This window comes from Eretmochelys imbricata, chromosome 5 (assembly GCF_965152235.1).
Source record: "Eretmochelys imbricata isolate rEreImb1 chromosome 5, rEreImb1.hap1, whole genome shotgun sequence".
NCBI lineage: Eukaryota > Metazoa > Chordata > Testudines > Cheloniidae > Eretmochelys > Eretmochelys imbricata.
The window spans coordinates 88649751-88662229 of NC_135576.1; the positions used below are offsets into that span (position 1 = coordinate 88649751).

Below are 12479 nucleotides of genomic sequence, written 5' to 3' on the forward strand. Positions count from 1 at the left end.
TTTGCCACGGCACCTTACAATGTCCTAAACTGACTGAATAAGTGAAAAATAAATGGCAAAAAGAGATGAACACCAGAGCAACCATAATTTGCCTTTCATACAAAGTCCTTGTATTAAAAATAAAGCAACAAGGAAAGGAGAAAACAGAAAAAGTAGCAGCAAAGTTGTTCCTAAAAGTGGATCATTTTTCAAAGTTTTCTACAAGGCATCAGCAGCTCTTTAAGAAGAGCACGAAAAATTCAGAGCTCTATATTTTAGAAGAGACAGACATCTAGCGATTACTGCTAAATTAATGCCTTTATGTCAGACTAAAAACAGGGAATGAAGTCAACTGGCAGTTTTTCCAACCATTATTGATGTTTTCCTTCCTTTTTCAATCTCTTCAAGTTAATTGATGTTACTGTTGCTTCTGGTTTAAGAAACCAAATACCCTTGAAACGTATCGATTGACAGCTAATCAGAGAAATTAATTTGTTAACACCTGTGGGCATGAAAATTCTGAATTCGGGTGTAATGAGAAATAAATCATTTGAACAGAAAAGCCTTTAAAATCCCATAGCCTAATATCAGAGACACAGCAGGCACTAGAGTCATTAAGTCCCAGTACTCTCCTCAAATTTTTCTTTCATTTGTCCTGCATTCTAGTGATGTTGTCAATCCTGGCTATTAGGGGCTGGGATCTTTCTGTGGTATTCTTGCGCATTTTTACCTGATGGTCTGTTTAGGGGAGAGATTCAAATACAAATACTTTTACTATAGAAAAGATCTCACTTATTGCTGATTGGCTTTTTTGATCTTCCCAGCATAATATTGCTTCAACACCCCTTGCTAATAGAACAATTATTTACACTACATCAATAGTGCTGGAAGCACACCTGTTAATGAGGAAATGCATGGGCATGACCTAATATATGTAGATCCAGACTAGAGTTTTTACCTTGAGTTAAATGATTGTTAGTTTATTCATGGTAGCTAAACACATCTGTGAAGACTAAACTGAATGTACCCCAAACATTTGCTTTAGGCTACAAACATTTGTGGTTCATCCTGGGGATCAGCCTAGGGGAACTACAAATGTTTGTAGTATGGAAAAAGATGACTGGGGAATGGTTAGATTCATCTTTACAAATAGATAAATTGATGGTGTCCATCTAAGTCCAAATTAAACATGAACCCCCAAACCAAAAACCTGGATGTGAACATTCCCACTTAAGTGTCTGAAATCTGGATCCAAATCAGAATGCCCCAAGCATTCAGGAATGCAGATTAAAACCAACAAACAATAGGTTTGAAACATAAACTTGAAGCTCTATCCGAGTTTAGACTCAGGCGTATCTCTATTCCAAATGTAATTTAACATGAAATGTAATGGCTGTAAAGCATAAAAACATACTCATCACTACAAATTAAGCAAGTGTTAGAAATGCTCCCAACAGGCTTGCGTTCAATTTTCAACTTCAGACTTACATTAACGAAGACTACACTGACCCATAAAGTTGAATTAATCATAGTGGACGTTTTGACATAAACTCTTTCTGCAAACTTGTATTTGACTTTAAGTGATTCTAACTAAAACACTTTCCAGCCCTAGTGAGGGAGTCCTCTGGAATACCATGAAGGTTCAACCTTCTTTTCTGGTAACTTGCTAATTTATTAATTAGACCAAAGAAACTGAAGATTCCAGGCCTCAAATCAAGTCCTATTACCAGAGAAAATGTGGCACAGGATTAGATTTCAGGTACCCAATCTCTGTTCTAAAACAGATAAGCATATTACTTCTGAGACAGTCTTACAGAAACCAGCAGAGGGTGCTGTTCAACTCAGTTCCCAACACTTTCAAAGCTGACCAATACAGAAGTAGCCACAGTATTTTATTTTATTAGGCCTCCACTTGAAACTCCTCCTCCTCTTCCCATCAGTCTTAGATCATTCATGGTGGCCATTAACAAAAAACCAAGTTTGAAGAAAGAGAATAAGGAGGATAAAAATAGAACAAAACAACATTTCCCAAATCCTCCTCTTTACCTTGGCACTGTAGACTGCTATATTAGCAGGGAGCTGGGAAAACTGCTTCAACTCAAACACATCTCGCACTGCCCAGTTACTCATCTGATTCTCAGCCTTGCTTGATCCAACCACATTCTGGTTTGAATGAATATAAGCCACTTCTTGAACACCGTCTAATACATGAGAAGAAAGGTATAATCAAACACTTTTGGCCATTCCAAAATACTGCCTGGATATATCAGCTCTATTATAGAGATCTATTGAAATTTTAAAAGAAAAAGTTAAAATAAAGTTAACTTGGAAATCCTACATTTTGTTAGCCTGTAACTTAGGCCTAGATTTTTAAAGGTATTTAGGCATTGTTGCACTCAGCGTTGCAATGGCTAACTGCTTTAGGAGCTTAAGTCTCATGTTCAAAAGGGATTTAGGAACCTAAATACCTTCAAAAATCTAGGGCTTTGTCCTTAAATCCTTCAGTTGTGCTAATATCCATTTAAGTGCTGCAACCATTTTAGTAAATTCCCTTTTGCATACAGAGAAATGGCAAACTTTGCTCCAAGGCACCCAAAGTTTTTAAAAGATGAATGCAATAATAACGCTCAAAGTTAAGGACTAATCGCCCCAACTACTCCATATTATACATACTACCAATACCACAGTACATATTTCAAATAATATTCAGTGATAAAATTACCAGTTACTGATAACAGGAAAAAAGTTAACATTATGGTGAGAACTCATTTACTCATTCCCAAATTAGAAAATGTAATTGTATCATACATTAATGCTTCTTTTTGTAGTGATTGCAAATGTTTAGCAAAAGTAGAAACATATGTAAACAGTCGATTCTGCTTATTAGCAACCCCTGGATTGCCAACAAAAAATTGCCATTATCTGGCAGTTGCCAATAAGAAGAAGGGCACTTTTGTGGGGCTGCAGCCAGAAAGGGCGAGGAAGGATAGTTCAGTGGTTTGAGCATTGGCCTGCCAAACCCAGGGTTCTGAGTTCAATCCTTGAGGGGGCAATTTAGGGATCGGAGCAAAAATTGGGGATTGGTCCTGCTTTGAGCAGGGGGTTGGACGAGATGACCTCTTGAGGTCCCTTCCAACCCTGATATTCTATGATTATAAGGAAGTGTTGGGATGAGCTTTCTCTGGCTTTACCTCCCCAAACCTGCCCGGGGATAGGCAGCAACGGAGAGGGTGGCTGCAGCTTGTATGCTGGGGCTTTCCGACGGGAGGGGCAGCTGCGGATAGGGCAGCATCAGGAGAACAGGGGTGCAGAGCTGCATAGTACCTCTCCTTGTGAGTGGGACTGGGAGGGGAACAGCAGTGAGAGGTATCTTGCTGCTCCGTGAGACGTCAGCACCCCCAACTCCCTGTGGAAAGCCTTGGCATCCAGGCTACAGCCCCCAACTCCATACTGCTGCCCTGCCCACAGCCTCCCCTCCCAGCTTGCAGTGCCATGACTCCAGCAGGGGTCCCCCATTGGGCAGGGCTGCAGGTGCAAGCACGTTTGCAGGGCTGCAGCGAGGGAAGGCATCTCCCTGCATTTTCTTCCCATGCTGCAGCAGTACAAACCTGCCTGCCTACAGCTGGAGTCTTTATTCCAAAAAAACTCAATAAAGCATCATGCTGTTGCCAATCCTATTAACAATCTGAATCCCATTAACATTAATGTCAATGGCATGGAATTCGTTCCGAGCAAAATGTTGCTATTAATTGGAAGTTGTTAATATCCAGGTTGATATTAAGCAGCATTCACTGTATTGCAGAGTGGCCCTCAAAATCAGAAGGGACAAGGATAAAAATAATCAGTGAAATCAACAAGGCCTATAAAAAGGGAAGGACAATATTAAAGATCTCTTAATAAATCAGATATAAACAAGGACAAGGTGACACCTTTAATATATCTGCAAAAAACTTCTCCATATTAAATTTGTACTACTACATTGTGCTGAACAAAACCTCATAATAAATTTTACAATCACCTAAAAAATTGTCCATTGATCCCACATTTTCTTCTTGATTGACACATGCTCTCTTACTTATAGAGGTCTTGTGCACATGAGAGTGACTGGGTGTCGAAACTATAACTGAGGCACCTCTAACACGACAGGGTGATTTGGGGTCAAACTGAATTCTGCGTCTCTGTTTTTTGTGCCTGTGGTTTTGCTTACTTAAGTGAATTTTCTTGACTGGTAAACCATCTTCAGAGGATGAAAATTCACCTATATTCTGTGAATCGGTTTCCTTTTCTCCATTGTTTGGCTTGTTTGCCTGTACCACAGTTCTGGAAGAATTACAGAACTTCTTATTTCGATCATATTTTTGTTTCAACCTAAGAGCAGTGAAGGTTTTCTGGTTTCTTGATTTGGACCATAGGGGTATTTCAAGATCATCAGACTCATCACTTATGTCACTAGTGCCTCTCACATATGTTGTGGACTTTTGGGCATTTTTCCAAGTATTTGTTTTGGTGAAGACTGACCTAGTATTATGGAATAGAGATTGTTTACAGGCCAAAGTGTCTCCTTTAGGTGTACGTTTAGTGGTCTTTTCTGTATCTGACCCTTCCAATTTTTCTGATACAGCCTTGTCTCTTTTAACACTTTTGGCAGGAGCAGTTTCTTGGTGAGTTAGAATTTGTGAAGGAAAGATGACATCATCACTCTCTTCTGAGCTGCCTTCAGTCTCCATGACTACGCCAATTTCCTTTGAAATGCACTGATCTATATTTTTATTTTCAATGTCCTTTTCTTCCTCAGATTCAGATGAAACAGGCCAATCTGGGGCTACAATCGCACAATGCATATCTTGTTTTTCACTTCTATTTGGTGACTCAGTGGTTCTCCGACGTCTCAGAATACTATGACTTCTACTTTTCTGAAGACCAATGCACTTGACATCTACATTTGCTCTTTGGCCCACAGACCTGGCATCTGAGCTATCATGATCAGATGCACCATTACTATCAGTGACCTCAGTAGCTTTAGTTTCTCTCTCTAGCAGTTTAAGAAAACCACACTGCATTAAGGTAAGCTGTTTCTGTGAAACTAGCATGTCATTTGCACTGCAAAATCTACTTCTTTTTGTTCTTGAGCTTCCCACAAGTTCATCATCACTAAAGTCACTGTAAAAATCAAATTCCTCTTTCTCCGATTTGAGAGGAGCTTTATCGTCTTCACAACCTGGCTCTGCATGCTAAAAAAAAATAAATAAATAAATACTGAAAATCATTGTCACAGAACTTAACATTACAACAAAACAAAAAGCTATTTAAAACAGATATACATTTGGAACAACAACTTCTAACTTTGACTCTCTAATACAGATAATGGGTTTTTACTAAATTATAAAACCCAATCCATACAAAAATAAGTACATATTCAATACACAGATATTAAGCAAGTAGGAAGCTTTGGTATGCAATACAATATTTAACCAAATAATAGCACGTGTATGACGATTAAAAACCCCCCGCAATATTAGTAAACTGTGTTAAATGTTTGGGACAATAACACATGCTATCTACTGTTTGTTTGTTTGGGAACAACCTGCATTTATCCAGTAAACATACCATTACATTTACAGTTTGAACTCATTTTGGTGCAGCTTTCAAGTTGTGTAGGTTAAAAAGCAACTCAACAGTGCAAACCAAAACACTACATAATCAAATCATTTATAAGGAAAACACATAACAGGGTGGCCAACTTTTTAGGATTTGAGGTCCAACACTCCCATTTATAATGGTTTGAAGAACTGTGCGCACATAACCTTCTACTCTAGAATCACTTAAGGACTATTGTAGCCAAGCACAAAACTAAAGAAGTTCAGAAAACAGGAACAAGTCATTAAGATGGCCTGTGGGGGGGTTTATTGGATCTGCAATTATATGGAGCAAGCAGCCCAAACCCCTTGCACAGGGGATCTGACCACTATACCAGTTACTAGGCTACAGAATACTGACTATAGTTAATAGTCAGGGGTCTGATTGGCCAAACTGCCCAACCGGTTGGAAAAGTCAGCAGACTGGCTCTTAAGCCCAGCAGCAGCGTTCAGCGGCTAAGCAAAGCATTTGCCCACAGCTGTGACAGCTCCTGTTTCAGCCCTGCTCCTGTCTATCTTGGTCCCAGCCTTGCCTCTTTTCAGGTAACCCTGTCCTGACTTCAGTTCTAATTACGAGGCCAGTCTAACCACAGAGCACAACCAGTCTCTGACACACAAACACATGAACCAACTATTTGGGCTTTGTGCAAAAGAGCGAATTTTACTTCAAATTCTCTGTTCAAAGTACAGTGGGGGCAGCTCCTCAGCTGGTGTGAACAAACACTGAAATCACTGGGGCTAGGCTGACTTACATCAATTGAGGTTCGGGTCCAACAAATCATTTGTCAAATAAGTCATTCAGAATACAGTATTTCAACAACAGCTCAGTGAGCAACTGTCCCTCTACATCAACAGTATCCATTAACAAAATATATACACGCACAGCAGTCTGATGGTATTTAAGAAATACTGTAGAGGCATCATGATGGGATATTACCACAGAGTAAACATATTAATGGAAGTTTGCCTGATATTCATTATCGTCTTGAAAATTCTAATCGAAGGCAGCAAGAGACCATCATCCTGCAGCAATGTTCTCTTTCTGATATTATCCCTTACATACTGTATCTTTTAAAAATTTTTGTGTCTAATTTTTGTCAAAGATGTTTGCTCAACACACTAACTGGACCGAGAAGAAAAAATAGCACCCACATTCCCTGATGTATGACATGCACAAAGACAACTCACCATTTCTAACTTGCATGATGATGGCTCCTCCTTTAGCCATGTAGTGGCTGTCATGACTCCTGCTTCCACTTGACCCTCCCTCTAAAAGAGAAAAGATGCAAGACAGGAAAATTTTATAATAAAAATTACCAACACAATAAGGCAGCATGTGTGGTCTTCAAGGTAAGGTGGGCAGACAGGGCAAAGCTTAATTTTTCCATATTTATCTGGAAGTGCACATGTTCAAAAGTAAAATGGCCACTCACACTTAAGGCCCAAATAAACTGCCACACTTCAGTTGATGGAAACACTCAATGGCAGTTAGATCAGGCCTCGAATGAGTAAGAAAACTGACATATTATACATGTTGAGTGGATCCTACACACATCCAGAATTTTACTATTTTTAAACATTTTTTTCAGAGAGACAGTATTTTCATCACTAAAGACTATTTAAAGCAAATACCAAGACATAATTGTTTTCCTCCTAGTAAAACAGATTTGAGCTGAAGTATCCCAAAGTGAAAAACAGGTATCTTTTCCAAAATATGGCTAGACACATTTTGTTTATAAACTTTCTAGAAACATTCATCTTTGGCTGAGACTATGACTAAGAAGCTTTATCTCCAAAGTTCAAATACTAAGAATGATTGTGATGGGGTCATGGCTTTCGCAGTTTAAAAGAGTTCTTAACACAATGGGCCAACTTCAGAGGCAATGCATCCCATATTATAAAATTAGACTCCTTTATCCACACATAAGGGTAAAGAATTTTAAATCGGGGTATCTTACTCATCAAGAAGCCAAAGCCGGTATATGTGTGAAAGTGCACAGTGGCTTACATTACCTTACATAGTCTTCTTACATCTTCATATGAAAGATTTTGGTTTTTTGCTACACATGCTATGGACTAAAAAGTTAGTGATTTATACCAGCTTAGCTCCTAACCTCCTTCTCAGACTCCACAAACCAGATTGAGGAGTGATATATAAGGGGGTGGAGGTGTCAGATATGAGAAAGAAAAACAGTTTCAGGGAATCTTATTTGGCAAAACATACATACTGGGGACATAAAGAGGTGCATGTTATGCATCCTTTACCTCTCTCTACACCACTCTCTGAATCTGGCTCAATACACTGTTTGAGAACAACCAAAAGACAGGGATTTTAGAATGGAATGCCCCACTCAACCTTTTCAATGCTGCATTTTAAAAAAAATGTATGCATATGATACATAAATGCAATAATTCTATGATATGAAAAATGTCTATCCACTCGAACTAATAACCATTAAACAGAAGGTTAGCAAGATCAGAACACCTTCTTCATAGTAAAAAAGTATTTTAAATTTGATTTAAAGGACAAATACTGTATCTGATAAATAAAATACATCTGTGAACACAGATGAATAAATGCAGAAGGTGTCCCAAAATCAATTGTGGTATTTTTATTAGGAACAGAAATGTATTTCATTGAGCTCTTGGCAAGTTTTAATAAGACTACATTTTCCATATTTTTGTTTATTTTAGAGGAATAATTTTGGTGTGCCTGAAAGTGAGAAAGTAACAGCCCTACATTAAGGCACAGTGTAGGCATTTGCTGTTTCAACTTTCACCATACTGCTTTGCATGGCACTACATTCATATTTATGGTAAAATGCTTCAAGAGGAAAAAATATGTAAAGCAAATATCCAAAAGTCATAAGGAAAGCTTCACACCTCCAGAATGTCTTTTGTAAGGCAGGACCCGTGGGTTCGAAGCTTGAAGAGGTTATGGATCCCAAAAAGCTCTCCTTGATGTTCCTTTGATCCTTGCACTGCCTCAAAATATCGCTTGGCATTTTCACTTCCAACTACCGCACAGTGAAGTTGCTAAAACAGAATAATGCAAGAGATTTCAGAAATGTTTAATCCAATCACGTCAGAATTTCCTGGCATTCACAATATATATGCAGCTTTAGTTAAAGCAGGCAGAAATTCCTAAGGAAGAATATTTTGTTTTTATTTACCTGGCAGATGTTGCCATTGTGGTATAATATTAATCTGATTAGTTTTATTGAATAGGAAAGAAAAAAAAATGTTCTAAGCCTCCTACTTCTTTGTTCTATGCCTAACACTGGAAACTTGCTAACTTATTCTTGAGTATCAGTACTTCACTGCATCATGACTGTTTACAAATAATTTATAACAAATATTTAAATTATTGTTATTCAGCCTTTAAAGTACACCAAGAGTGAAAAAGAATATGGTCACTGAATCATGAATATTGATCTGGAAAAATTTAAATTCTGATCCACTCTGATTAAGTGGAATGTACAAATGACTAATGAGAGCCACCACTGTGCTGGAAAAAGTTAAGTAAATTGTGCATTAGATCAAATGTAAATGTTCTTTAAATCAGGCAGGTTGAGCTGTGCTTCAACTGACGTCAAGTGTTCAGTACAAATATAGCAGACATCTTCTGCACGAACAGCAGGAAGAAATGATGGCTTTACTCGACCTGAAAAATTTTTCTGTAGCTCTGTCCCTAGGATGTTAGTAGCCTTTGAGGGCTACTTAATGGTAATTCTAGGACTATGCAGCTGCCTTCAAGGGAGAAGTATCCCTCTGAAATAGTCATCAGTCACAAAGGCAAACTATAGCTGGATGGAGCCCTAATTTTGCTAGGTGCAATGTACATGTTTCTCTAAAAATGTAGTAGCAATCATGATCATAGTTAAGGTTGCACCACAGATTTCAGATTAACTAGTTTATATTGTTTACTTAATTTTATATTTTTGTTCTACTTCTTTTATATTCTGAATCACTAATGGTTGTACATGGTTCCCCTCTCCCCCAACTGTTCCACTAATAAAAAACAATAAAAAATGTGAAAGTAATTTCAAAATCAAACAAATCCTTCAATAATTTCATCTTTAGAAAACACAACACAAAGCATTACAAACAGACTGCTTTTCAAAAAATCAATTACTTACACATATTAAAATATTGACTAAATACAGAGTAGACAACTCAGTTTATATGTCTATTTGAAGATGCACTTGCACATATACAGAAAGCCACATGTTCAGGTGCGGTCATGTTTCTGTGTTCTCATTAATGGTCACAATATGTTTTTATACTCTTCAACAACACTTGTTGAAAATCTCAGAGAAATTGTGTGCCCAGTTAGATACTCAACTGTCAATGCAATTCAAATCTAGATGTAAAAACCAGCCTTGGATTTCCAATATTTTGTCTGTAGACTAATTCTATGTAAAATATACTTGGCCAATTAGACAAAAAAATTTCAGCAAGTTCTGGATAATCAGGTCAAAATTTTGAGCAGGTTTCTATCAATGCAGACATAAGATTTGTAGGTTCCTCACTTCCACATGCAAAAGCCTACACATGGGCAGACAAATCAGGTAACTGCACATGCAATTCACAGTTATGTACCAGTTTACCTGTTCATACAGATACACAGGTGTTTGCAGACCAATGCGTCTGCTGATCTTAAGCGTGCATTAGTGGAGACCTAATGAAAATCTGAGTCTTAGATTTGCAAATTTTAACTGACCATTCTTATAGTTAAGAGACAGATGTTCAGTTATATGCATACAGCTGTATGCATACATATAAGCTCAGCTACATTAATAGGTACCTGATTGGTCAGAGTAGTGTATGCAGCCTGTCCCCTCCAGTTATATAATCTATCTAATATAACAGTTTTTTGCATTCAGTAGTAACATGTATATATATGTACACAATTTCATACTCAGACCTGTGCAAGTCTGGCCCTAAACATTCCTGCTAAAATTAAATCGTTATGCTTTGTGAGAACTTTACAAAGCTGGTAGAAAGAATGCCTTACACTGTACTAATGTCTTTGTAAAGTCATCTCAAAATTTTGTACATAAACAGCACATAATTTTCTTCATGGTGCTTTCGATTAAAGTTTCCTAAACATGTATTTAATTAGGATGTGTGACAAAGTTCCTGCTCCACCTTGGTGGGTCTTGCGCTTATTGGTGGATTTGCTCGCCTTGGAGCTTCACGGAAGCCCTTAGTTTGGCCATTTTTCTGAACCCACAATCCAGATCGACTCCTCCTGTGTCTGACCAGGAGTTGGGAGGATTTGGGGAGAACCTGGGTCTGCCCTCTACTCCGGGTTCCAGCCCAGGGCCCTGTGGAACTCAGCTGTCTCGAGTGCCTCCTGGAACAGCTGTGTGACAGCTACAACTTCCCTGGGCTATTTCCTCATGGACTCCTCCCAACATCTTCTTTATCCTCACCACAGGACCTTCCTCCTGGTGTCTCATAATGCTTGTACACCTCAGTCCTCCAACAGTCCGCGTTCTCACTCTCAGCTCCTAGTGCCTCTTGCTCCCAGCTACTCACACGCACACCACAAACTGAAGTGAGCTCCTTTTTAAAACCCAGGTGCCCTGATTAGCCTGCCTTAATTGATTCTAGCAGCTTCTTGATTGGCTGCAGGTGTTCTAATCAGCCTGTCTTAATTGTCTCCAGAAGGTTCCTGATTGTTCTGGAACCTTCCCTGTTACCTTACCCAGGGAAAAGGGACCTACTTAGCTTGGGGCTAATATATCTGCCTTCTATTACTCTCCTATAGCCATCTGGCCCGACCCTGTCACAGATGTCAGATAATCACTGAAATGGAGAAAGGAATACATGATGTTTAAAAACATGTTTACTGATGTTCAAAAGGTTGTCAAAGTTGGTAGGTCTAAAAATTGACCTATTTTGACAGTGTTCTCCACTGAAAGGTCTTAGCTTCCAGATCTTTTTATCTGTTTATTTTTCAGATTGATCACGGTTGCCAGTAAGACGAAAACCCCTATACACAATAAAGCAATATGACATTGTGAAAGTCACAGTCAAGAAAATAGCATACACACATACTGATATTAACAGGGACTATAAAAGTTTTTCAGAAAGTTGTGTACGTTTGAGAAAAAAAAACATGTTAAGACTTTTCAGAATAGAGCACAAAAAGCAGCAGATGTTAGTCCTTAAATAAATGCTAATTAATTATTGACGCTTTAAAAATACAGTGATTTCCTTTTAAAAATTAGATTACCGGTATATAGCAGAACTCTGCTAGTTCAGTCACAGTACATTTACCAGAACATTTTCAATTAAGTAAAAGTAAACACTGGAGAAAAAATGAAGTGAGGAACTAGTGACTTTCTGCTGCTGTCTTAGGGATGGACACAATCCACACATGTGATTTCATTCCTCAGACTTTCTATTCAGAAAGTGTCACATGATAGGCACAACCCCTACTCTTGCCCCGATGATCTCAATAAACTGTCCTGAAAACAAGACTGGGACAAGTTGAATTAGGAGAAGAGAAAACCTTTCTTACAAATTCTCATGACCCTGCCAGTCACCACAATCCATAGGAGGGAAGAGGAAGTCAGTGGGCTTCCTCAGAAGTATGATGCTATCAAGCAGCCATTACTGTCCAAGTTACTATACTGGCAATGGGGATTGCCCCACTTCAGCTCTCCTCCTCCCTCACTCAAAATGAGGAACTGGAGAATCAAGGAGTTAACAGAAGAGCCTGGCTCTCACAAATAAGGTAGTGTTCAGAGTAATGGACACTTCTTAAGTCCATTTAGCCCAGCATTTCCCAAACTTTTGAAAAATAAGCCCCACCCTTCTGGAAAATGAAAATCAATCGCGCCCATCTTCAAT

The 12479-nt window shown here is 38.5% G+C and overlaps 1 protein-coding gene across 8 annotated transcripts in view; it reads right to left on the reverse strand.

The window, feature by feature from the left end:
• The window catches only part of ERCC6L2 (ERCC excision repair 6 like 2), a 102655-nt gene that overhangs the window by 28975 nt on the left and 61201 nt on the right, over positions 1 to 12479 (reverse strand). For 7 of the 8 annotated variants that reach the window (XM_077817463.1, XM_077817464.1, XM_077817460.1 and 4 more), the window contains 4 exons: positions 8499 to 8651; positions 6804 to 6884; positions 3998 to 5210; positions 2026 to 2180 (listed from right to left, as the gene is read on the reverse strand). In XM_077817463.1, the coding sequence (XP_077673589.1) occupies positions 2026 to 2180; positions 3998 to 5210; positions 6804 to 6884; positions 8499 to 8651 (1602 nt within the window). Of the gene's footprint in view, positions 1 to 2025; positions 2181 to 3997; positions 5211 to 6803; positions 6885 to 8492; positions 8652 to 12479 lie in introns of those variants that run through there. The other variant, XM_077817467.1, reaches the window with a different exon arrangement.